Source organism: Pithys albifrons, chromosome 4 (assembly GCF_047495875.1).
Source record: "Pithys albifrons albifrons isolate INPA30051 chromosome 4, PitAlb_v1, whole genome shotgun sequence".
In the NCBI taxonomy this organism is placed as follows: domain Eukaryota; kingdom Metazoa; phylum Chordata; class Aves; order Passeriformes; family Thamnophilidae; genus Pithys; species Pithys albifrons.
In genome coordinates, this window is record NC_092461.1 from 42,515,963 (window position 1) to 42,543,452 (window position 27,490).

The 27,490-nt window shown below is 42.5% G+C and overlaps 1 protein-coding gene across 1 annotated transcript in view; it reads left to right on the plus strand.

The window, feature by feature from the left end:
* EXT1 (exostosin glycosyltransferase 1) overlaps nt 1-27,490 on the plus strand; it is a 181,373-nt gene that overhangs the window by 138,297 nt on the left and 15,586 nt on the right. Inside the window, exons 2-7 of the mRNA XM_071553946.1 lie at nt 13,893-13,986; nt 15,899-16,006; nt 19,649-19,768; nt 24,686-24,818; nt 26,161-26,279; nt 26,981-27,076. Of these exons, the coding sequence (XP_071410047.1) occupies nt 13,893-13,986; nt 15,899-16,006; nt 19,649-19,768; nt 24,686-24,818; nt 26,161-26,279; nt 26,981-27,076 (670 nt within the window). The remainder of the gene's footprint in view (nt 1-13,892; nt 13,987-15,898; nt 16,007-19,648; nt 19,769-24,685; nt 24,819-26,160; nt 26,280-26,980; nt 27,077-27,490) is intronic.

Consider the following 27,490-nt stretch of genomic DNA (forward strand, 5'->3'; position numbering starts at 1 on the left):
CCCAACTAAATTACAAAGGTCTTGGTACATTTCATGGAAGAACTGGCTACATTTCTACCCAGGGATCATAAACCTTTGAAAGGCAGAGAGAGGAGAAAACAAAATATTCCGCATAAGGAAAATGTGATTGTGTTAATGACTTTGCTAATCCCTTGGCTTCCAGTTTTATCCATTCGTGTATCCAGTATCTGCAGATGAACTTGGGAGGGTTTCAGTAATCCATTAAAAAAAGATAATTTTAAAATTTCCATCTGGGCATAATAATTTATTTGTTTCTGGGTTTTTTCCCTCTTCTTTCCTGCTAACTTATGGATGCCTCTCTTAAGTCTGCCAAACCTTCGCATTGGTACTTTGATTGGGATGATCATCCTTGTGGAAAAGTCTTATGGAGAGTTTTATAGGAATGAAATCCGTTGAGAAATATAAAAATACAATACTCATCTCTGTACAAAAATAACCCCCAACAAAACATTTAAACTGTTCCTTCATGAGATAAATAATTCCTGAGTAAGTTGAATGTGTTGGTCTGAAGTAGCAAAAATCCTGAAGATTATTTGTTATCAAGCGTAGGCTGTTATTGCTCAGTCTTACAGAATTCGTTGTAACTCTACTAAAGTGATCCAAGCAGTGCCTAGGCTGCTTACCAGAAGATATCCCCAGGCATTTCAGTACTAATGTAATTGGATGAAGTTTGCATGATGGAGTATTGGAGGAAGAGGTTTTGTGCTCAGGACTATGAAAAAGCACTGGATACTAGTCACTTTTACAGAAAATGGAGGGCCAGATGGACCAGGAGATTACTCTGTCTGATCTTCTGTGCACAGCAGCCCATTCTATGTCACCCGCTTTACCCCCACACTGCATCCAGCAAACTGGGATGAGTTACAGCATGTCCTCTGGCTAAGCACTTCCTTCCAATTTCAAGGGATCACTTAATGGAGGAGCCACCCTCTCTCCTGGCAGTTTGGTTCAGTGCTTAAAATACCTTCGGTGCTAAGCGTTTGTACAGACTTCTATTGATGTTTGTTTCACTTTTAACTTCCACCTCTTGATCCTTGTTGTGCCCTTTTTCAGCAGGTTGAAGAACTCTTGGTTCCTTTTATTTTTCTCCCCGTAGAGCCACTTATGTGCTGTAATCAAGCTGCTTCTTCCTCTTTTCTCTGATAAGTTGAACAAGCTGAGGTCTTTCAGTCTCTCTCAGAACAGTATTTACTACAGTCCCTTTAAATAACTGCTCTGTCCCTTTTCACTGTCTTCAATTATGCAGCACCTTTACAAAATGTGGGGATATTAGCACAGCATGTTTTCTGGTGTCTGCCTCACTGACTCCCGGGTACAAAGGGACAATTTCTTCACTGTGGGTACATGGTTGATGTGACTAAGGATTCATTTACTCTTCCATAACAGCCTTGAGCTGCTTGTCCGTGGTGACCCTCTAATCCTTTACAGAATTGCTCCTTTCTTAGGTAAAAAGTCTTGTTTCAGGTACCAGACATTACAGAGGATTTTTATTTTGCTGCATTTCATAGTCTCTTAAACAGAATGTAGAAATGTCTGTGCTACATGAGGATGCTCCAAGAAACCTGCTCCAGGTCTGCACCTTTGTAGCCTCCGATGTTGGCAGAAATTGCTGACACATCTAACATGTGATTTGAGGCACTGCTGTAGGAAAGTGCCTGGTATCACAGCCCATCTGGAGTCTGAGAGAGGGAGCTGGAAGAGAACAGCTTGCTCAGAAGTTTGCAGGAAGAGCTCATGGTCTCATTTATACCCCTTGGGGACAAGGCACACAAAACGCAGACTCAGCTGGGAACTTGGCAGCCTGTTCTCCCGCTTAGCATGGGGTGCTGCAGTTACAATTTTTAAGAGGTAGGAAGCTGTGGATACCCTGAGAAAGAGGCCTCTTTTACAGATGTATTTTCACCTGATCTGTGCTTATCACTGTAATTTCAAAAATAATATTAAATATTTTAAAACTAATACCAAAATTACCACACCTGTATTAAAAAGCAGTCCAGTTGGGTGTTGCACTGCATCATTGCATGGCCTCCTACAGTCAACATCATTCCCCTCCATCTGTTGGCTGTTAGCATTTGGCCAAAGAGCTGTTATTCCTCCAACTAATCTCATCACTGCTGGCATCCTCTTGTAAACCCTTTTGTCTGGACAGTCATGTTTTCCTTGGCAAACTGCAAAATGCAACAGATCATAGATCTCTCTGAGCACTTGCATGCTGATGCCTTTCCCTTTCCATTTGTCCTTGTGCTTTCACTGCTGGAGGAGGTATAAAAAGACAGGGCAGAGCAAGTAGCAGGGAGAGAGCAAAGGGCATTTTTGACCAGACAGTGTAATTCTGGCCCTGCAAACTTCCCAGTGGGGCCTGAAGAGGTGTCTGGCAATATCCCAGGGCTGGGGCTGATATAGCTGCTCCCAGGTGTCTGTGTATGTAGCTGTGCTTCAGCTACTGACTGCAGAGCAGAGCTGAAAATACACTTGAGAGTTCCCTGTCCTGCAACTCCACAGCTCAGGTGAGGTACTTCAGTGTTTGGCAGATCACAGGAGAGGGTGCCAACATATGCCAAACCTGACCTGTGCTTCTCATTAAGGTTCTGGCTATGAAACATGAAAGCTTTAGATTTCCTTGCTGAAATATAAAATTTCTCATGGTTAAACTTTATTTGGAGAGGAGACTGCAAAAGCAAGAGTCCTTTCAAGTCTGCACACACTAGTCTGTAATTCTAAGACAACTGAATTTGTTGGTTTCTTTAAAGAAACATAATTATTTTAAAATGACAAACTGGTCCCTTTGTTGATAAATGTTTTATATTTTTGCTGCTATGCCTGAATAGTTTGTGTAAATAATTTATTAGCTTGCAAACAGACATAGCACAGTGAGGCAAACACTGCCCAGGAGGGCAGGCATGCAACAAAAAGGGAAACATGATTCTGAGCAGTGCTGAGCACCGGAGGCAGGAGTGAGCATCAATAGGGACTGAGAAACATCAGCTGCATCTCTTAGGCTTGGGCCCAATATAGCTCAGTTGCCTGAGACTCCAGTGAGGCATTAGGGGTACAGATGTGAGCAGTCAGGCATTTACCATCAGCAGGTATGTGGTTTCCTTGGAACTCTTAGAAGCAAAATGAAAAGAGGCACTCAGAGTTACAAAATGGTCTGGTTTGAGAAGTGTTAAACTTTGCACACTGGTTTTCAGGTCTTGCTTTACATCTTTGAGAAGAGGTCTTCAAAACAAGGTTTTCAGTTTGCTGTAGTTGGTTAGTCCTCTAGCTTTGTTCTCAAAATGGGCCTTGATTTTTGAAAAAGTAATTTTGTGAAAATCGTATGTGAGGTTCTTTGTGTGCCAGGGCATGGTCAGGCAGAAGAAGTCTAAGCACATGCATCAGTGGTTTCCAGATGAAAGTCCCTTGTAAATAGTCTGGAAGTGTGTGCATGAAAAGGAGCTGTGCACTTGTTATAGGTGCCTTTTTTTGCTGAGAAGAACAAATAATAGAAAACCTGGATTTTATTGTAGTCAGCAGAAGTGATCAAGCACAGAGATGGAGCAGATCTGCAGAGCAATAGATTCCATTTTACCTGGTCACTCAGTGAAGCACAGTCCTGGTTCTCAAACTGCACATGGTGTGGCTTGATGTAGCTTTATGTTAACAATGAGAATGGAAATAGGAGGCATCACCAAAAAACATTTATCCGTGCATTTTTCCTGCTATATATATCCTCTTAGAAAATGAAAATTATTTTCATACTCACTGTTGACTGCAACAGGGAAAAAAATGGCAGTTTCCTTCCCTTCCACAGTTGACACTCCTGCACTGCTTTATTGCAGAAGTTAGTCCTCATTAAGTCCTGAAGATCAGCACGTGCTGTCAGTCAGTGCTACAAAATCAAAATTCACAGAGTTAGGGTTGTTTCCCCCTCCCCACTTTGTGTCCTAATCCTATTTTTGAGGTAGGTTTGTCTCATTTATAGAAAGGAGAAAAAAAGTGCTTGGAGATCCTGAGATGAAGGCAAATATAAGAACTAAAAATCCACCAGAATACTGAAGTATCTAGATGTGTTGTGGTGTTACTGCTCCTGGGCACTAGCTGCAACTGACTTCATATGAGTAAAAATAAACCACTTCTCTATTTCCCTTGAAGTTGTTCCATGGATTTGCTGAACTAATTTTTCCTCCCAGCACGGTCACATTTTGGGTCAGCATGCCTAGACAACATGGGGCTCTGCCAGCAGTTCCTGTGTGAAGTCCCTCTTTGTCATTTTGGAAACAAATCCAGTCATTCATAGAAATGAACTCCTGCATAATTAGAGCCAGTATTGCACTTCATCTTTGCTTTCCATTTTTAGATGTTGCGTCTGGAGGACTATAACTTTTAAAGATGCCAACAAGCCACTTAGGAGCTCGATAGCCGTAATGGGAAAATCTGTGGAGCTGAATAGAAAATGATAAGCTTCATAAGGACTATTCTAAATCGTTTGGTAAAGAGCTCAGCCAGACATTCAAAGCAAGAATAGAAATGATAACCCCTTCTAATTCGATCTTCAGGGGCTTGTACTTTCTCTGCTATTCTGCTGACATGGAGACACACCATTCATGACACTGCTGCTTCCTTTGAGAACACACGCAGAGTCAGCCTCGAGGAGAAAAGACAACACAGAAAGAACCGTTCCTCGCCAATATCGCCAAAGGAGGCTTTCCACTGTGCCTTTTGGCGGCTAATGGAGAGGATGGTGTTCTTTACTCTGGAGTCCTCTGGACTCTGCTGGATCCAGTTATTGGACTGTGGCATAAATGGGTGCAGAGCACTGATTTCATTCATATTTTACCAACCAGGGCTTGTAATCAACCTCTTCTCTTTCTATGTTAGTTAAAACACTGAGTAACCATAGATACTGAAGCATGAAACTCAGGGAAACTGATCCTCTTTAGTATTTTTAACCTTGAGTTTTCAATAAAGAGCTATGTAAAAATAATTAAGAAAGATTTGGAGGCCTTTTTTTTGACAGACAGGAGGGAATAATCAGCTTCAGAGCCAACAGGTGTGTTGACAGGTGAGAGATCTCACAATAAGTCTTTTATTTCTCTGCACGCTGAGGCTTTCAGGTATGTCCTGTAATCTCAAAATTAGAATGGGTGGCAGATGAACTAAAATTTGTTTCTTTCTTCAGTAAATGCAGTATAGATTTTTCTTTGTTTGGGTCTTTAATCCAAACTGATGCTTTAATAACTGAAATTCTAGTACTGGGATTTTTTTATTTTTCTAAGTTAGAGAATGAATCAATAAGAAAATTGCCTTTGCAGTGGGAAATTACCCTGAAGATGTTCACTGCTGGACTGTCACAGCATGTGAGTTTGGTTAGTAGAACGAAATGGGGCTCTTTAGGACAAGTATTGGACACTGCTTCACTGCTAGAAGGTGGCTGAAGTCCAAACAAAGTCACTGTGTGAAGGACAGAATATAATAGCCCCAAATCATAGAATTACAGAATTATTTGGGTTAGGAAGGATCTTTAAAGATCACCTAGTCCAGCCCCCCAGCCATGGGCAAGGATACCTTCCCACTAGATCGGGTTGCTCAGAGCCCTGTCCAACCTGATCTTGAACACTTCCAGGGTTGGGGCACTTACGGTGTCTCTGGACAACATGTTCTAGTGCCTCACCACCCTCACAGAAGAAAAATTCTTCCTTACGTCCAAAATCTATTCACTTTTAACTTAAAAGCATTACTCTTGTTCTGTAACTACAGAATGTGGTAAAAATCTCTTTCCATCTTTCATATAAGCCCCCTTAATATATTGAAAGGCCACAATAAGGACTCCCCAGAGCCTTCTCCTCTCCAGGCTGAATCCCACCTATCTCAGCCTGTCTTCCTAGGACAAGTGCTCCAGCTGATCATCTCCATGTCCTTCTTCTGGACCTGCTCCAACAGGTCCCTGTCTTTCTTGTGTTGAGAATCACAGAGGTGGACATGGTACTCCAGATGGGGTCTTATGAGAGTAGAAGGTGAGAATCACCTCCCTTAAGATGCTGGTAACACTTTTTTGATGCAGCCCAGGATTAGTTCCCTCTTGAAACACCAAAGCAGACTGTCAAGAGTTAGATACGCCTTTTAACTTACTCCTACATTTTTCTATGCAGAATACTGAGGAACAAAGCTGAGTAGATAAAGCCTAAGTTTAGGCTGCATGGCAATTTCCTCATCAGTGAAATGGAGGTGCTGCTTTGTTGTCCTGCCAGTAGGCTGAGGTTGTTCATATTAAAAAATTCAAAAATGAGTTTGTGATCTCCAGAAAATTGCAAGGTAGAGGTACCATAATGATGCTAAGTGCTGGTGTAATTTATTGTTAGGAGAATCCTGTCAGAAAGAGCCTACCTGAGCCACTGGATCATCTTAACAGGCTGATCTTAGCTTTACCTTGCAAGGGTCCAGCACCTTGGTGGTCAATAAGTGCCAGAGGGGCACATTTCAGACGAAGTGGACTCGTACATGATTTTGTCACTTCAGAGGGTGTGACAGGGACGTGGGTCCAGGTAAAATCTTACCATGTGGCTGTGTGGGTATGTTCCTGTGCGTGTATCCACATGTGTAAGCATCAGCATCTTCACTGCTTTCCCACCAACCTGGAGGGTATTGAATTCACAATATGTGGTCCTGCATTTACATTCCTCACAAGATACAAATGAGTGGTGCATTTGCTTCTCCACAGACTTTTCTTGTGCAGGCACGACGTGAGTTTTCTTGCTGCCAGCAAGGCGAGGAGATGCTGTGAAACAGGCACTCCTGGAGGACTTCAAAGCCTAGGAGCCAGTGTTTGGTTTTAGAGGAAGCACTATACGGTGCCATTAGCAGGTTGCTGGTAACTGGGGCACCAGGCTGCCCAGAGAGGCACCTCAGAAAGGTTTGCCTCTGACACGCCGCTTACGCACCCTCTCTGGCACACTTGTTAAAGAAGCAGTTATCTTGAAACATCGAATTACGCTGGTGGGACCACATTTGCTACTGTGTCAGAGTACTTGTTGTAGGTGGTGTAGCCACCATGCTGGGAGCCAGTTGGATAGTATTTGGCAATCCAAATGTTGTACGTGCTTTGCATGCACCATATAGATTTACAGGACATTGTGTGTAAATATTTAGACAAAAATCTTCAGAGCATTTTTACTTGTTAGATTGCACATTGACTTTAATTATGTACCCAAATGCTTCTGTTCATAATATTGAAGTGAACTGAATCCAATGGTGATGCCACTGAAGACTTTAAAGATGATTTCAGTTTTAATGGTTACTGTCCATTTTAGCTGTAAAATAAAGTTCCTTTAGCAGTGCATTAAAATGATCAAGCACAGAGACGTCTATTTCCCTATTTTTCTTTGTTAATCCAATCTTCCCAACTGAAGGAAGATGCTGGCATGGAAAGGAGAAAGCAGTTGAACTTTGCTGTTAATTGCTGCATGTTTGCAGAGTTTCATTTCCATTGCAAGGCCTAGTAGAATTGTGCAGAATTTTCAGGTTGGGCTCGTGCCCTCAGCTATTACCTGTGTTCCAAAGCTGCTGTTCTTACACAGTGCTGCTGCACTTAGACCATGGCATCCCCTGGAGTCCGGCAGCCAGGGCAGCACGGTGGCAGCGGCTGCGGTAATGAGCTAGGCTGAAAGAAATACTCCAATGGCTGCCTTTCAGCACTTGACAAGAAAATCCTTTTTATGTTAGTTTCAAGGTCGTCAGATATCATTATAGCCAAGTATTAAAAATTTCAAAGAAAGGAGGCAGTGTGTTTGATTTATAGAATAATTATCTAGCTTTCGCTCTAACTTGGCTTTGGCAATGGTTTTGCAAGCACTCGAAAATGAAATCCATTTTTTATGGCACTACAAGGTATTATCTCACAGCAAATGATAATTAAACACCTGTGAAATCAATTAGCCCTTTAAACAGGGAAAAAAAAGTTTTCCAATTATGTTTTTGCACCTCCAAACTTTCTAATTCCAGAACCAGCACTTGCAGAGCAGGAGGTGAACTGGCAGCCAGTAGCCAGTTACGTGGCATTAAGATCACCCCAAAGCATCGCACAGCTGTAAATCCAAGAGCAAGCAGTTCACAGTGACGGCACTCTTCCAGGCAGGATGCGTTAGCCTTCCGAGCTCAGTCTTGGGCAGCTATCTATCTGACACACAGCTGAGCTGTCAGCTCTTCTACAAAGGCAGTTACTCACTTGGTGTTTTCCGTGCCAAGTTTTACTTGACAGTTTATTTAAAACCCAACATACCTTAATGGAAACCAAGCAACGAGACACTTTGTGCGAGTGAGTGGGTTCCTTCTCAGGCTCTCTAGACAGTAGTTCGGAGCCATATGCATTAAGCATTCACACATGGAAAAATGGCCAGTTGGTTAATGGCCGAAACTGAATATACTGGAAAACTGGGAAATGCTCCACCATTTACCCTCATGCTGTAGGTGTTTAATATCTGTCTTTGTTGTAGCACTTGAACTGATGCAGAGACTTCTGGAAGATGCAGTGTGTAGTCGTGGACTTGCAGATTCAGGGAGGGAGCCCTAGACATAGTTGGTTAAGTGCCATCACAATTTTTTGGCTCAGGAAATAAAAGAAACAGCTCTAGTCACATCTGACATCTACAGTGGTATGTGCTGATAATCCCTGCCAAAGAGGAGGTCCAGCATCTTCCAAAAGATGGATTATGTGTGGCATTATGTGTGTCAAAATACGTACTGCTGGGTTAAATCCATTGCATTTGATTTGAGTTAAACCTGTTGTATTTGGCTTGAGTTCTGCTCCTGTATTTCCATCTGAATTTTGATAGCCATAATATGCAACTCTTTCAGTGAATGCTGCATCACCAGAGAGGAAGGAGGCAGGTGAGGATGCTGGGGCTAGCATTCCCGAGGTCTGTTTAGCTGCTGAGAAGCCACCGGTCATCTGTATCTCAGGTTTTCTGTCTCTGAAAAGGGAATGGTGATGGTATCCCATATCAGTGTTCAGAGGATTGGGCAAGAGAAGATGGACCCTATGTGACAAGTGGCGCAGAGCTGGATAAAGTATGATAATCATTGCATCTGGACATATCTGCTGGTCTAAACAACCAGTGTCTCTTTAGACCTCTCTTCAGTCAATGGTGATGAAGATGTGGCTTTCAAAAAAAAAGTTTATATTAAAATTGGTAGTGAAAATGTTTCCCAGGCTAGTTTATAATCTCTAAAGTGTAGTGACAGGGGGAAATGCTAAAGCTGTAAGAAGGAATGTATGGCATGGCTGATTAGTCACTGCAGAGTCTCTGCAGCCTGCCCGGGCTGCTTGGGATAATGGAGAACCAGGAATCCCAAGCAGCCCTCTAATCTATGTGCCGATTGACAAGGTCGGCACATCAGAAGGAAAAAAAAAATGAGGGGGAGACAGAAGCTATGTGTTGGATCAAGAAGTTAAAATGGTGAGAGCATTTGGCTGAGCAGAGTTTCTCCTCCAGGTAATTGCCCACACGGCATTGCAGGGTTTACACCTGTATGATAGATGGGGCTGAACATGTTTTCTCAACTATGGGTGGTAACAGGGAGGGGATAATTCTGTTAAGCTGTGAATAAGTTAGAATTGGTTACAAATAGAGCTATTCTTTCATGCTGCCTAAAAAGGTATTAGCTGTGAACAAGGTACACTTAATCATTACAAAAGAAAGCCTGAAAGTTAATAAAACATGCTGATGATACTTACAGAGGGATGCCAGCTTTGGGTTAAATCTGTAGCTATTTCAGTTTTGAAGACCCAACTGTCATTTTAAAGGCATATGCATTTTGGATTTTAACATGTTTGAATGCTGCAGCTGAGACCCGGGCCAAGCCGACCCTAAAATTGGCAGTAAAATGTTACCTCTGTGCAAGTGTGCAGAATGAAGGAGTCAGGATTGTATGAGCAATAAGCATGTCCCCCAATGCCCTGGCAGTGTTCTAAGGTGGAAACCTGGAGTTTTCTGGAAATAAATACCCTCCCAACAAAGCACAGGTCTCCTCTCTAAGCTCTTCTGCACTAAATGCTTGGTAAGATTATCTACCAAAAGGAAAGGGAAGTGCCAAAAGTACTGCAACACCGAAGCAGCACAAGCAAGGAAGAAGTGCCCGGCCAGCCACCTGTGCAGTGCTCTGTGGTGCTGGCTATTTTTCTGATTCCTCACCCTGCAAAACCTCCATGATTGGGTAAAACCAGAGTGTCTGGAGAGGCAGAGCTGTCCCCACACACTGGCAGCTCAGGGTTTGCAGAAACCACAGCTGTGTAAGCTGGAAGACTGTGACAAATGTCCCTGCCATCTACAGATGTTACCAGCTACTGGAAATAAGTAGGTCTGAATACAGATCTAGCCCCCATTGCCAGGGGAGAAGAATAAGAAGAGACTCCGGAAGAACCTCTTCTAAACACTTGACTACTTTCTCTATAGCTTAAGGCCCTTCTGCCAGTTGTGAGTGGGGTTATAATACTTCATTGCCTCCCTGAGGTCTTGTTGAGATTAGTCACTGGCGATGGTGGGGAAATCAAGCCCATTGCTGAAGTGGTCCCGTGGTGTAATGGTGAGCACTCCGGACTCTGATCACAAGGTCGTGAGTTCGAGTGTCAGTGGAGACCGTACCGGGCAGTTAAATGCCTCCCTGCCATCCCGATCCCGTCAGATCTCGGATGCTCAGCAGGGTCAGGCCCGGTTAGTACCGGGTGCTGTAGACAGTCCTGAGGACTTCACTGTCACTGTCCAAGCTCACTCGGCCGTGGCAGATGGACCTTGGGACTTAAAACGGTGGGGCCAGTTCTGCGCACGCTGAGCCTCACCTAAAAAATCCACTGCGCAGGCGCGAAGGGCACACCCCCACCTGGGGAGAGCCCTTCCCAAATCTTCGTTCACAAAGTTTGGCCATACATACATACATACTGGTATGTGCAGTAGATACCAGGTCGGTGCTTAATGTACAGCATCGGTGCTCTAGATGAGAGGGTGTTCCTGAAGTCTGATTTCTCTCCTGGACAAGTGAAGGAGAAATTTCAAGTCCATCAAAGATTTTAAGTTGGATATCTACCTTTAATCGTAGAGATTATCTCACTGATTTCACTGAAGGTATTTGAAGTCAGAGTAAAGGGAAGTGCAGAGATGCTTTCAGGTGTATGCTGTTTCCTTTCTGTGTGGAAAAAAGTGCTAATCATAACAATTTTCACTCCCTGGCAAAAGTCTGGCAAATCTCAAACCTCCTGCTGTGTGTGTGGTTCCTTCTGAGCCAAATGGGAAGGAGTCTGAAACTGAAAGTTGCCCTGACACTACTTTCTGTCCCTGCCATGGCCTGTGGGCTGGAGTTTCATTTACCATGTGACATCTTTGTGGCTGAGGTCTCCTCCAAATGCTACCTGGCAGTCAGAAAAACATGAAATGGCCTGTCCTGCAACCTCTACTCTGAGATGCTGTTTGGTACATGTAAATGATTTCCTTCACAAGCAATGCTTCAAATTACACAGCTGTGCTTGCAGCTTGACAGAGATGGTTTTGTATTTGTGGCTGTCTAAGTGTGTTGTGTAAAAGGTGTTTCCAAATTTGTATTTAAACATACTGGTCCATCTTTGTCTTCCAGCTAAGGGAGGGTGCCTCCATTGCTTTGCACGCTACCCAGGAATACCCAGGAGTAAAAGTCGCATCTTGTGTTTACAGATTTGAAATAGATCCTAGAGTGGTCTTTGAGGGGATTAAACTGAAAACTGGTTCTTTATCACTGCGCTCAAAGATTCTGTTGAGTCACCTTAAAGCATTTTGGTTGAAATGGCAGGGAAATTTGTTCAATAGAAGAACCTCTGGTGCGGTTCGTTCACTGCAGCAGCTCTTGATGGATATTGCTTTAGTCTGGATCTGCTCCTTCTGTATTTGTGGGTTCTCCCTGAAGTGAGTAGAAATTTTGTGCCAGTGCATCAGGGTTAGGATGAGGCTTTCTGTGTACATATGATGTAGATAAATTGCTTGATGACCATGAACTGTGCTATTACACAGCTCAGCAATAAATCACAACTTTAGTTTTAAAAAGTACAAATGAGCAAGATGCTAACTGGTTTCCAAGTGGAAAATGATCAACAAAATATTTTCTTTTCTTTTGTAAATCTATCCTAATATCAGCAAGTTAGATATGAAAGAAAAGGTGCCCGAGCTGTCTCTGGGATATGGAGGACTCGCTTGCAGTGGCCTTGCTCTCTGTCTTTGTGTTCTGGTTTTGCCATTAATGTTTTGTGGATAATGTAGCATTCTGGGATATTAACAGGATTTTACATTTTTAGTGAGCTAATGGGAAATTTCTGACTAGTGTATTCTAGCCCTATGGCATATTCTATTTTTGGTATTTATTTACATTTTATTTACATTTTCTATCATACAATGTACAGCAAAACCAATGAGCCTCAGACCTCTTGATATGTAAAAAAGTCATGCTTAAAACTGGCGTTTGGGGGTTTTTTCTGGTATTGCAGTTTCCTAATATTTTCCCCTGTGTGCTGTGTCAGTGCTGGCTGGTGAGCTGGGACATGACTGCCAATCTCTATCCCACACAGAGAAAAAGAAATTGCCACTCAGATGGAATGTGTATATATGTATTTTAACCAAAGTTGAGATAGGATTTTTTTTTTTAAAAAGGGACTTTGAAGTCTGTTTTGTAGTTTTAATTAATGCAATGAGGGTTTTTATTTTACTCTCAGTGGAGATAATCTTAATCCATTCACAGTGACCTTTTCTTGTGCAAATTAGCTATACACGCTTGTTTAAGCAAATGGGCCTTTGCAAGATGTCTCTTCCTACAGACAGAGTTTATAATTGAAAATTGGCTTACTCCCATCTGTCTGGCCTGTGTGAGAATACAAACGTAGATCCCGACGTCTTTGTATATAAAACATAATCGTGTATGTATGTATATACATACATATAGACACAAATAGAAAAAAAATTGCCTGAAGGCCATGGTAAAATTACATTATTAGTCTTAGAAAATTTCAGTGCTACAAGTTGTTGTCAAAATAACATCTATCTGCAGAGTTTAGGACCCTCTGGAAAAAGGAATGTTCAGTCTGGATCCTTTTGACTCAGAAGAGGTCGATGCCATTCACAGTTCCATGGATTTGCCAGAAGTACAATTAGCTAATAACAGCCTGGAAACTGTTAGGATTTGATGTGTGTTTTTGGTGAATGGTTTTGCAGTGATTGATGGCATTGAAAAAAACCCCGAAAATGTCTGTGAGCACTTTCATTCAGAGGAGGAGTCATTGCAGCTATGTGGTTAATTGCCAAAATTTGGCAGTTTATCCCTCTCACCACACTTAACAATAACCACCAAGTGAGTCATTGTAAACGCCCATCCCTTCTTTTGTGCCTGATTGATAAGGAAAGGTTTCTTTGGCATAGTTTGGAATTTTTTTGTTTTGTGCAAACTTCTTGTGCAGAAATGAACACAGTTGTGCACGACTTTGGCTAAATCGGAATAGAAATCAGGGTCACAGAAGTGCCACAACAACGCTTTACGTGTCAAAGCATTTAATGTGAGTTTGTTGTTAGAAGTCATGCAAGGCTGTTTATATAGAAATGGCTCATTACCGCAAAGGCAAGATTATTCCCTTACTTACCAGTTTCATTGCCACTCTCCCCAGCTCCCTCCCTTGGTGTTTGCTCCTGAGGATGAACACAAAGGAGCCGGGGTTGATGGCTGACAGTGTGCACGGAGTGAGCTCGTTAACCTGGTGGTGAACGGTCGTGGTTGGGGATGATTTTATCCAGATGTGTCTGTCTCAACAGCTGTTTGCATTTTCATGCCCAGTTACTCTAGAACTCACTGCTAATTGAATTCTCTCTTTTCTCCCCTGTTCTTGTTAGGTATGATTACCGTGAAATGCTGCACAATGCCACTTTCTGTCTGGTTCCCCGTGGCCGCAGGCTTGGCTCTTTCAGGTTTCTGGAAGCCTTGCAGGTAAGAGCTGCAGTTTAAAGCAGTGGCTGTGCTGGTTGCAATTCCGTGTCCAATAGCAGGGATGTGGGGAGGAGGGAAATGTGTTTCATTTCCCTAGTGGACAGTAATCCACTTTGCGAGAGCCTCTATTCATACTTCTGGAGCAATTGGCAGCTTCTTCCCAGGAGGGTCTGAGCTCATCTGAAGGTTGAATTGTGTTACCTCCAGGAAAAAGGTTTCCCTGGATATGGTGAGGCTTAGAGGTTGGACCAGTTGATAACACTATTTTATCAAGCTGTGAGACTTCCCATGGGAGACACTGGCCTTTGCAAGTAAGCCCTGGAGCAGTAAAAATAGCTTTTTGTTTTCACTTAGCCAAAACAGACCTGCTTATGCATTGCTAGTTTTGAGATGGTGCTTGCTGAACATACAGGTGGCCTGGAGGTGGTAAAGCTCCACATGGAAGCTTCACATGAAGGTGGATATAGGCTAATCTCAGAGCACACATGAATCCTCTTCACCTTTTAAAAACATTTTGGTTAGGGGTCTGTTTTTTGCCATGGGCCAGCAGCAAAAGACAATGCCAGGGAGCTCCAGAGTCACTGTGGCAGCGTCCCTGGCAGCACAGTGATCAAGCCTGACACTGGCCTGCTCCAGCTGCACCTTTTTTTTTTTTTTTTTTGGCAAACATCAGCTCGGCCTGAGGTTCTGGATCTTCAGTCAACTCGACAGAGCATGGTTGCATCTAGGACTAGCATCTGGGTTTTCATGAGGGCTGAAGTGAAGAGATGCTGAGGCAGGCTCAGAGGATTTTCCTAGCAGGCTAGCAGCAGTATTCACCAATTATGGTGAATTCCCAATTTCTGTATGGATGCAGAGCACATTGAAAGACATAATCCACATTTTGGAATGTTTTGAATATAAAAACACATTGCTGAGTGTTTTCTGGTTGGCTTTTTTCATGCACTGATGTAATTTCCTTACAGAAGGTCACAGTTCTTTACATATGCTAAGCACTGCTGTAATGGAGACTTGACCAGTCTAAGATGCTGTGTATGAAAATGTTACCAGGGAATGTTCAGGAATCTGAAGGGTTCCTCTTTATACCATCTTTTGGGAGGTATGGGGAGTTCTGGACCAAACTCAGAACACTTAAGCTTGTGTTGATCCAAAAGAAACTGAACCAGAGTACAGGCTTGATGCAAATCCTCTGGTACTGCGTTTTTTTGTCACATCAGGAGGTTTTTGGTTTGGATCTTATGTTGTGATCAAGCTGACCAGAACATGGAAATACTGACCTATTTAGTAAATATGCACAAACTGTGCAGAGGAACTTGCACAACTCGTAAAAGATTAAATAGTTTAGACAGATCATACTGATATGAAATAGACACTGAATGTCTACGCTTTTTGTTTGTTCTAAGACATAAAGCAATTCTTATTTTTGTAGGCAGATGATGACAGATGAGTTGTGTTTGTGCAATTGCCTCTGTTTGGAGAGTTGATAAACAGTATAGGGAATTCCCTCCTCCTTTGTGAGCAAGGTGCTCTAGAATTAAATATGACCTGTATTTTCTGTAGGGTTGTCTAGCAACATATAAAAACAAGGGCAGTTGCTCCATACTGAATGGTTCACAAAGTAGCAATGGGGGTCATCATTTTGTATTACATTCTCCAGTGTTACATGTACAGCATTTAACAGCTCTGCTTCGTCTGGCAGTGTAAGCACCAGCTTGCACACACCACTCTCCATGCAAAGCCCATCTTTCAGTGCCAAATGGAAAACCATAATCCCTTGGGCTGCCCTGCTGTGGCTTCTGGTGTCCTTTGCCATGTTGCCTCTCTGGAGCCTGTGCAGGAGACTGGGGTGGTGTGCTGTGGAACCCCAGGGCTGCCCCTCTGGCCAGTAACGCCCTGCCCTGTGTCCCTGCAGGCCGCCTGCGTCCCGGTGATGCTCAGCAATGGATGGGAGTTGCCGTTCTCGGAGGTGATTGATTGGAACCAAGCTGCCGTCATAGGCGATGAGAGATTGTTATTACAGGTAAGGAAAAGACCATGGCCTTCAGCAGATCAGTTGATTATTGCTGCCACCATCTAAGTGGACAGGGAAGATGAATCCAAAAGGTCAGGCCTATAAAGAAATTTTTATCATGAAGGGATTGTCTGTGTCACACCTGCTGTGAACTCATTTAATATGACATAATTCATTTGTTGACCTGAAGGTCATTGCAGCCACCAGGCCACACTCTTAAATGCAGGAGACTTTTATTTTTGCAGAGAGCATGAAATCTGGTGTGGAGCACTTGGATGCCAATCTGAGGCAGAGCTGTCCTGGTCCAGGTGCTGTGATGAAAGATAAAACATTTGAGGGCAGGTTCTGCTCCAGTCCTTCAGAAGCAGTTTATCCTCAGGGGTCCCACCAGCAATGGGAATGCTCAGGAAAGCAGGGATTTTCTCAGGCAGGAGTTATCACCCAACAGTTTGGTGGGAAGCAGAACTAGTCCTTTTTCTGATGTGTGGACCATATAGCATTGCTTTCTGAAACACCATTCATGTCATTGTTAATCTTGAGATCATAGAACAAAAGCAGGCTGAGAGGTTGCACATTCCCTGCTACCTTCAGCACCTACTTTGGTTTTAAATTCACTAGGTTTGGGGTTTTTTTTACTGTTACCTTAGTGGGTTTTATAGTCTATATATTGTGGAAAAAATGTGGAGAAGAAAAATTGTTTTCCCCAAAGTGGCATTTGATAAAATGTCATTACCCAGCACGAAGGCTGAGTACCATGAGATCTGGAATAACCACTAAATAGCACTAAAAGGGTTTAATCTATTGTTGAATTTAGTGTCATCCACAGAAAAAAGCCCTCAAAGGTACAGGTGTTGTGGCACCCCCAAAACAAAATATCTTTGAAAATCTCATTTCATGCCTGTTAACTTGTCTAAAGAAGTAAATATTTGTGAAGCACTGCATTAGCAAGCCTTGCAAAGTGTTGCCTATTCTATTTAATGTGATACAAGCTACAAATATAAAAGGGCCATTTGATTTTTGCTTCTGTGGACAGCACATTTTTCTGAGGAAAATTATGTCTCTCTTTAAATAATAATACTTTGCTGATCTTCATGCTTTCCGGTACCATGCCATTTGTTCAATTCACAGCTGCTTCCATATTGAACAGCTACTGCACTGTTATTAACAGTGTTTTTAAAGAGCTGGCAGAGGGCCTGAATGTCTGCTCTGGGAAATGTTTTTGTTATGCTACAGTTTTTCATTTCCTGTTTGAGAGCAACTCGGATGTTTTTATTTGCATATTCTGCTCATCATAGCACTGGGAAAGCTTAATCCAGCCTTTCTGCATTTATTTGTGCGAGGTGGTTTTTCCCTCCCCCCTACTCACTGCTGAAATGACCTTTTTATTAAGTTTCTAATAATTCCAGTGTAATCACGCCAGATTATTATTAATACATCATTTTCCCCACCTGTCTTTCTGGACAAGTAGATTAATAACTAATAGGCAAATGCAGTTTAAATGGGAGCTCTGATTTTTCTTTCCAGCTGTTACAACACAGTCTGCACCAAAGCTTTTTCTTTAACCTTGACACTGTGTTTGCTGGCAATCACAAACATGGTGTGGTGTGTAAAATCATAACTTCTTGCAGTAACCTTCACAGTCTGAGCAGCTTCTCCTTTCAAAAGGTATAGTTGGGAATGACAGTTGATTTTATTTGTTGCTTACACATGTACACACATAGACACAAGGTTGCACATATTACAATGAAATGTTTATTGAAAAAATGCTGTATTGCCACTGTGAAGGGTCTCCAATCTTGTCTTTGTTGATGATAATTTTCTTGGATGTGATTAATATACATCTGGGCAGCCAGTACAGGTAATGTTCATTATCCCTCTACTTACTGGAACACATCACAAGTAGTGATGTGATCACTGAGAAAAACATGTACTTCATGTTTCCAGCTTCTATCTTTCACACTAATTTTGCAGGGATTATTTTACCTTAAGACCTGTATTTTACTTAAAAGGGCTGTAGCAAAGGAATGTAAAGAAACATCTTCAACAATCTGACCTTTTTCTTCTGCTCCACCTTGCTGCAGCGCTAACTCTGTCATGGGCTCAAATTCAGTATTATATTAGCAATGTCTCTAAGATGATGGTCTAATAGTTAAAGGTCTGAGAGAGCAAAGATTGTCCCATCTGATGCTGCACCCAGTAAAGCATGAACAAAGTGTCCATACCTGGTGACAAACTGCAGTAAAGAATTTGCTGATTCTTGTGAAAAATTTTTGCCTATAAATTCTGAAAGCATCAAATTTCCTTCAGCAAAAAGGTTTCATGTGAAATCATTTGGTTCAGGAACATGTGAAAGCAAATAATGATCATTGCCACTTCTCAGAATATTTTAGAAATAAGCAAAGTGTGAGAAAGGGTGGATGTGGGGGGATGCAGGCAAACTTTAGAATAAGCTGGGATGCACAAGAACCAACACACAGCCCAGGTTACATGCTTTTACAGCTAATGACTCAGGTAGAAGATTTATGGGAAATGAGTGTCTGAGAAAAAGATGGCCTAATTTAATGTTTGGGCTTGATGGTCTTAGAGGTCTTTTCCAATCTAAATGAATATATGATTGCATTTGGAAATAAAAATAAAAGTAGGTGCAAAAGCACAACTCTTCATTTCTAGGAAAAAAGAAGCACAAATCAGCAACAATGCCTTTCTGGTGCTGTGAGTAGCTCTTGTAAGTGAAGCCAGTTGCAGTGAAATTCCCATGACAATGTCAGTGTGTATTGTCCAAGAGGTGTACAGGGCGGGGGCTGGTCAGAGTCCTAAGTTAAAGCATGGCATGTGTGTACATCAGCTTCACTCCAGTGTGGAAGAAGGACATGGGGATGGGAAAAGATGTAGACATGAAGCCCTTCCCTTCTGATCTAGTGAACAGTTACATTTTTTAATGGAAAGACATTGCAGCAGGACAATTTGGGGTTTATGTGTAAGGCAACTTATACCACAATTAATGTGTAGATTTAATGGAAAGAGAGGAAAACTAAGCACTGTTTTCCCTTGTGAGTCACAGGTGCTGTGGAGGATGTTATTCTTTCCACCTATGGTAATTAGTAAAATGCAATCCAATCCACAGGCTCCCAAAAGGTGAAGTTTTACTTAAGATCTTGCTATGTTTTCTTTAGGGCACTTAGTGTTGCCATCCTGGGGTAAATGAAATTCCAGATCCATTTTATATACTTTGGGTGTGGGGATTACTGTTGAACTCTCAAGACCTGCAGGTACTAGTTTGTTGAAATACCAGTCCATGAAGTGCTGTGTGGGATGAAAAGCAGGAGGGATGTATGGAGGAGCTCCTTACTGTACCACACCACAACACTGCCAGGGGAGGAGTTTTTTACCATACAACAACCAAAAACTAAACAGATTAAAAAAAAACAAAAGCAGATTAAAAAAATCATATATTCAATACCAGAGGTTATAAAGGGTTGTGTCTCATTCATTTTACATCAAGTCTTTAACTGTTGACACACATCTCTATTGGACAGGAGTGCTGGAGCTGCGCAGCTCACTAATAGAGGAGAGGGCTTGTCAGCAGCATATTAATTTGATAAGATTGTGTTGTTTCTAAAGCTTCTGACTATATTACACCTTGTATTACAGATTCCTTCTACAATCAGGTCTATCCATCAGGATAAAATCCTAGCACTTAGACAGCAGACACAGTTCTTGTGGGAGGCTTATTTTTCTTCAGTTGAGAAGATTGTATTGACTACACTAGAGGTGAGTAAAAATTGTCTGGGACTTGCTGAGCAGCAAGATTTCTGTACCTGTCCAGCTGCTCCTGTCCTCAGCTGGAGTCAGACCTTGGTTTTCATGACCTGCAATTGGTTACTAGAAAAAAGCTGGGCATCTTGATGAGTTTTCTCCCCTAAGGAAATACTTTCTTCATTATTGGAATCCACATTAGAAAACTGACGTCGTGAAAAATGGGAGCTACCCAAAACATGGAAAAATTGTCATGTGTGATCTTGACTTCACAAGGCTTTATGGCTTATGAATCACTATCCTTGTCATTGGTAGTGAATGTATTTCTTAAGAAACCCTTCTGAAATTCATTCTGGAAAAAATATTACTGTGGAGCTCCTCCTTGACCATTCCTTAATATTTTGATGCCTTGTGATGGGGCTGTTGGTCTGGCTGAAGAAAAAGGAGAGGCTTGTAAATGCTGTGTCCTGTCTTCACACAGGATAAGGGAAAGGCCTGATCATCCTTATAAATTATTAATAAATAATCATAATTAGACTGCTATTAAAAAGGGAGACAGATGATCTCAAATGTAGAGAGAATCCTTTCTGAATTCAAGAGACAGAGGAAAGATGAAAGGCTCTTCAGAAGTAGGGCCCAGGCTGCAATTTCAAAAGCAGGTTTCTCTTCTAATTGTTTTGCAATTTTTCACATAAATTTCTGACACACTTCTAACACTAAAAGCAGCTCACTTTGTAGGGGCAAATGCACTCATCTTATGCTTAATGCTTCTGCAATAGCATCCATCTTTGTGCACAGTTGCAATGCACAGTTGTAAAGCTCCACATTTCCTACTGTGCCTCCTTTTCCCTGAAAACTGCAAATGAGTGCTTCTGTCTGCAGTACAGGTTGCCCATGGCTGATCTACCTCCAGCTGCTGCAGGACAGTCCCTTAAGTTTTTCTGTGCCAGTGAAAAAAACCAGCCAGGGAACATTTGCAGAGCCCTTCAGTGCTCCCCTCACCCTTAAAAGAGCATGTCTTCATCTGTGCTGCCTGTTGGGAACTACTCTGCATCCTCAAACTCCTCCCCTTAAGCACTGATGAGGTAGTGATAATTACCACAGCCCACACCAGGATCAGACTCACAAAGCTGGGGGAACACTTACAATTGTTCACAGTCTAATTAACCCTTACAGAAGTGCTCCCAGGAACCATCAGGTACCTCGCGCATCATCTGCCCCTTCCTTGCATGCACCTTCTTATCCCTAGGGATTGCTAAATGGGCAGGGGCACGTGGCTCTCTCTATTGCCTCTCTCCTGCCTGCTGGGACTTGTCTCAAGGGACCGTAACCTGCAGCCCTCACAGCCTTGGTGTCCATTGCATCACACAGAGGCGACTTTAGTGCTGCTTTGGGACACATTGGCCAATGTGTTTGCAGGGATGCAAGGGACAGCAAAACCCATGAAGCTGAAGCAGATGGGTAACCAGCAAGCTCGAGTTTCTGCTCAGAGCAGAAGAACTCAAGTGAAGACAAAAGTCTTACTACAAGATTTAGTTTAATGAAACCAATTAATGTATGCCTGGAGTTGAAGTTATGTTCTGGGTTTTTTCATTTGTTTGTAAGTGTGGTTTTAGTTTGAGGTGGTTTTTGCTCATTTTTTAATTCAGGACTCTAAATTTTTTGAGGCAGCTAAGAGGGATTCTGTTCTTATGACCAGATCCTCGCTTCACATTTCAACTCACCTAAGTAAAGTCCTGAGTTATCTTTCCTTAGGAAAGGAGTAAAAGACTTGAGAGCAATTTTTGGTGTCTGAAACCTGCAAGCAGTATATCCTCTTCTTAAAATCTGATGCCTGAAAGTAAATTCATATCAGGATTATTTTTTTCTGGTGGATGTGATCCACCTTTTCTCTGACACTGTTGTGTCAGAAGGCTTGGATGATTCTAGATATCATCAGAATAATCACTTGCCTTCTTACTGCGGTGCCAGTGTATGTCCATGTTCAAGGATATCAGCACAGAAGAAATCTTCAGCACTCAGATGTCTGCAAGAACATCATCGTCTTTTATCCTGCGCACCTCTGAAAACCTGAAGTCACCTCTGAAAACCTGAAGTCACATTTTAAGTTCCTTGATCTTCTCACAGCATTTGGTGGCTTAAGCCAACAGCTCATAGTCCAAAGTAAGAGATTTGAATCATTGCAGTTACAGGGGAACTACCCACTTGGACAGGGTGCGGGTTAAGAAATGATGCTCACAAGTGTCTGCTGCAGGCTGGTGAGTTGGAGTGCTGGGCTGCTGCAGACACCACCCAGATGCACACTCCAGAGTGTCTGCACTTCTTCAGCCTGGTCTTCTCTGTAAGCAAACCTAAAACATCCCTGCGTCCCTGCACAGCATGCGCATCCCTCTGCTCAGGAAGAGGAGTGGAAAGGGACAGCGCAAAGTTCAGACAAGAAATATTGGGTGCTTGGCTGAGGCGTGTTGAAAAGCAGCAATGATTAAGGCAATATGTGAACTTTTTGAAGTGTGAGAATGAGTGAGACAAAAATATTGGACTGTTAATGCATTCCAAAAAGGAAAGGGAGATCTTGCCAGAGATCCTAGCCTCTTTCTTCTCTTATTAAACTTCCTGTCATGCCTCATCAGTGGAGAGACCATGTAGTTTCTGTCTTATGTGCAACAGTGTACACTCTACATTTTCATTCCTTGGTCCTCCATGTTATCTTTTTACACTTTTCTCTTTCTGCCACGTTGTCTTTTCTCCTCTCTGTCCTGACAGACAGCTGAGTTTGTTACTTAGATCAGGAGAGTGATAAATTAGTGAGCCACTTGTTGACTGTGATGACCCATGAAGGCCAGCTCCCCAGCCTGGAGCAGAACCACACTGGTGAGGTTTGTGTGCCTCACATGCACCTCGGGCTGTGTGTGCTCCGTGGCACTGGGACCCTGCTCCTAATGGAGCTGCACTGGCTTCAGGCACACTGAGGCAGCGCTGAAGTGGAGCCATGTGTGTCCCCTGCAGCCCTGTTGGCTACCAGCTCAGTGGAAAACTCCACCGTCTGTGAAAGCCTCCTGACGGTGTAAATTCACAGACTTCTCCTTATCTGACTGTGCCCCAGTTCTGACAAAGCAGGAGGGAGGAGCTGTAGTGTTTAGGCTTTGTGGTAAACACTCAAAAATAGGTACTTTCTAAGTTCTGTCTTTGTTTAGTGGCATAACTTGCAGACAGGGAAACAGCAGTCATTGTCTGTGTTTTTTCCTCTCCCCTCTGCCATGTGGGAGATCTGACAACTGATACCCCCTAACTTTCCAAACAGAAAAACTCAGATACATTCTTGTCAGTTGAAACTACAGTCCTACGTCTGTTACTAAAAAAAAAAAAAGTTAGATTAATTTACTCATGTGAGCGAATTACTGCATATTAGCTATGGTAATTGGCTGTAGGCAAAATTCAGACAAGCATGCACTCAACATCTGCCCCAGTTTAGCAGTACATATATTGCCACCAGCAGTGGATTGTCTAGCACAATGTAACTGGTGTTTTAATCTTTGCTTGTCATGGCAATCAAAAATTCCAGGAAAACCACTGCTTGTGGCAACACTTATTCATGTTCTGTATTGACCAAATGTCCCTGAACTCAACAGCTTACAGAGTTTTTGCTTGTTTAGACTCCAGCAGCTGCTTTTGTGCTGTTTGTGGCGAGGTTTTTTGCTTGCTTTTGGTTTCCCTATGCTTCACTCCAGCTTCGGATGTGGAGTTTTACCCAGATATGCCCGTGTTAAGGCCAGGCACATTAGGTTAGGAGAACCAACATGTTCTTGGCACTTGAGCCCTGTGCACCACATGAACTGCCAGTTATGTGAAATCTCCTTGGGAGATCACAGAAGACGAGCCACAGTAGGCAGGGCATTCCTCCTTAGCCAGCTTAGGCGAAAATTCATTTTTCATCACTCCCTGGCCCTTGCAGTGTCCCATCTCCAGACCTGACAACTTCTTATACTCTGAAGGAAGGCAAATCTGTAAGAACATGTGACACGAGAGCGTATTGCACATAAAAAGTTGCACCTTATTTGGAGGCTGAACTTGTCCTCTTAGAGCTTCCTACCACTGAATCTTGTTATGGCTTTGCAGGAAGTTAAAAAAAGTTCCCATCAGTGTAATAACTACTCTGGTTCTTGCAATCAGGCATTTCATGTGAAGCAACTGTAATTAGTTTCACAAATACATATTAATTGCATGAACTGTATGGCCATGTACTTTTTTTTTGTTTTGCTTCTATTCTAGATGATGAAGTAGGTGACCTAGCAATCTGTTCTGACCTTAAAAATCTAGGAATCTACGTTTGTGGCCCTCTACAGAGACAGACAGTAGTTGCCAAAAGATCCTTTTCTGTTTTATCCAACAAGGAACTGTTACAGAACTGAGATGTGGAATCAGTGATGTATCTGAATGCTAATATCCCTTTATAATTAAGCAAAACCTGATAATTAGTGCAGCCTGATTTGCTGAAAGTCATTGTGGTTTTGAATGCTCTCATTATCTCCAAATAATACCTAGCTTTGTAATGCCATCTTCAAATAATTATCGTCTGTGAGTTCTGAGTAGTAAAACTGACAATGAACTAATCAGGCTTACAACTGCTAAGGTACTCTAATAGACAAAATATTTGACTTGAAATATAAAGTGCAATAAATTGCATGGTCCCCATGTCCAGAGAGACTAATGAGGTGCTCTGAAACCTATGGCACAAAGCCTGAGATGCTGAAGTGGTGTCAGAGTGTGCAGTTTCTGAGTCCTTTTAAGAGAGATCAAGGAGGAATGTCTAGTAATTTGTGTGCCTCAGCTTTTTGCAGAATGGGTGATGATTCCAGTCAGCTGGAGTCCCTGAAGCTTCTACCAGTGACTGTGACAGTCTATTTAAAAATCATTACTTCTCTTGTTTTCCAGATTATTCAGGACAGAATATTTAAGCACATATCACGTAACAGCTTAATATGGAACAAACATCCTGGAGGGTTATTTGTACTGCCACAGTATTCCTCATATCTGGGAGATTTTCCTTACTACTATGCTAATCTCGGTGAGTGAATCCTTGCTATAATGCAGTAGCCTTTGGAACTTCTAGTGGAAATTTGAAATTGGGTCTTTGAGTACCATGTGCCAAGTGACTTGCCATTTGTTTCTAGTTAATGGTGCCTTTCATTTATCCTGTCTCAATCCTTCTTTTCTGCCCATTGTAGACTGGAATGTCTCTGACTCATCAACATGCATCATGTGCCTCTCCCTTGCAAAGATTATTTAAAAAAAATCTATGTCCCTTCATACTTTTCAGTTGCTGGTAATTAATGCCTGAGTTGCTGACCCATTCATAGCTTGAGGGGACATAGGAGGAATAGCTTTTTCCTTTCTTTTTTTATTTGTGTTTGGCAAATTGGAAAAGCGGTAATTTACCCATGACACTTGTTATTGGAGTGCACAGTTGGTATGGATTTATTCTCCACACTATGTGTCTGCATATGGATCCCACTAGAAGGAATGAACAGGGCTTAGGTTCGTGGCTTTTTCCTGAAGCAGAGCTTGAACAATGAGTTCTGCAGGCGAATGTGCCTACAGGCTGAAGTGATCCTGCTTACCAGACTGCTGCTACTTTTGGCTCAGCCTGTGCCATCCCACTTATGTGGATCTGTACTGCTCACCTACTAAAACTTCACAGTTACTGTGTTAAAAAAAGGAGAAGAAGGTTTCTGTGGTAATTTTGATGAAAAATGACTGTGACCCCACACAGATGAATTTAGATGAGGTTGAGAGCAGTACTGAAGGGCAGACACCAGTAGGATCTGTTATTTCAAGCAGAAAAGGAAATCATAGCAAGACAAAAATATCAGAATGGAAGGCAAGGATGCAAGCAGAATTATCATCTCAGAAGCTAATGGAAGATGCATGTGGATGGGTATAACCCAGAAAGAGCAAAAATTTAACAGGGGCTGTAATGGAACTGAAGAAACTGAACAAACTTCTGGAAGTTGTGGAGGTAGTCTGTAGAAAACATCAAGCATCCAGAGCCAGGCAGCAAAACAGAGCCTGTATCAAGAAAGACATTTAGTTGAACAAACCAGATGTCAATATTGTCTGTGGGACAAACTGGATGAAAGAAAGAGATTGCAGGACATCGGTGGAAATGGTGCATAAAAAATGGCAGTAATTGTCTTGGAGGCAGGTATTTCAGAGGGTGTGGGAGTTAACGGGAAGTGTGATCTCCTCATCTGGTATGCTGGTATCTCAGATGAAGGAAGATGGCCTAGAAAAGCGCGGCAAGGTTTGCATTAAGTGCAGATTGTTTTTTCCACCTCTGAAGTCCTTTAACCTGTACTAACTGGGGTGGTTTTGTCTTTACTGAACACGTATGTATCTCTTCACTTCAGGTCTGAAGCCTCTTTCCACATTCACTGCCGTTATCCATGCAGTAACTCCCCTGGTTTCCCAATCTCAGCCTGTGCTGAAACTCCTGGTTGCTGTAGCCAAGTCCCAGTACTGTGCACAGGTAAGCAGTGCTGTTTGACTGTCAGTCACAATGGAGAAAAACCACCCTGCCAGGAATGAAGAGCCCAGTGACTCAGCCCTGTTTCAACCCCCTGTTTCAATGCTAATGTTTCTTTCCTCTGAGATTTCTCCTGCCTGTGACCTACATGGATGGGAAACAAAAATTCTGAGTATAATGGGGAGTGGAACAGAGATAGTAATTAAACCCTTTTGTTACATGAGACAGGTAAAATAATGACGGCACTTTAAAGACCAACATTTAGTATGCTACAGCAAACTGCAAAAGGATGTCTGGGCTTCAAGAACCACTATGTGATCTTCCTTCCTCCCACTGTGGCTCTTAGTGTCATCAGTGCCAGGATTTTGGGTTCTCTCAAAACAACCCTTGGGAGTTCAGTAGTGAAGTGTCACAGGTCATTTGCCATTAATGAGAGCCAAAGTAAATCAGTGACATCTGTATGATCTGGATGAGACAGAGACCTCCCCAGTCCAGCCTATATTTGCCTGAGAGGATGTATCTTTTAAGTAGTCAGATTGGGTGAAATTACTGTAGGAAGTGTTATTTTTGTACAGATTTGTGTCATTACTTTTGATTTTGAAATTCCTACCTTGAATTTAACATGTGTCTGGAGATCTGAGACCTTAGGGTTTGGACTGCATTGCCACTAAGGTCTCTGATCATGGTCCAATATCCTCTTTCAGATTATTGTTTTATGGAATTGTGATAAACCCCTCCCAGCCAAACACCGCTGGCCTGCCACTTCTGTGCCTGTCATAGTCATTGAAGGAGAGAGCAAGGTAGGTGGAGAGAAGCACGGTAAAATGCTGCCTATATTCTCGGATGAGACATGAATTTATTTTTCTGGTTGTTTTGGTGAAAGCTTTGTAGTTCCCAACTGTGTGACAGCTCCTTTCTATTCCTTAGCCTTTTGTACCAGCTTGGTCACGGATCTGAGTTTCTTGCATGGGCCCCATGCTCACAGAAGTCATCAGCATGACAATTAATGCCTTGAATGGGAGATTCACAGGTGGGACTCAGTTTTGAGATGTGGTCGTTAGAGTAGGTAGTGCTGACCCCATCTTTGGAGATTTCTGTCTTTCTGCAGCAGCACAAAGGTAGTGATGCAGCTTCAGCATTGAGTATGAGCGGTCAGATGCAAGATTTAGGGGTCAGCTGTGGACTCAGAAGCATAGGAAAAGATTAGAACTAGC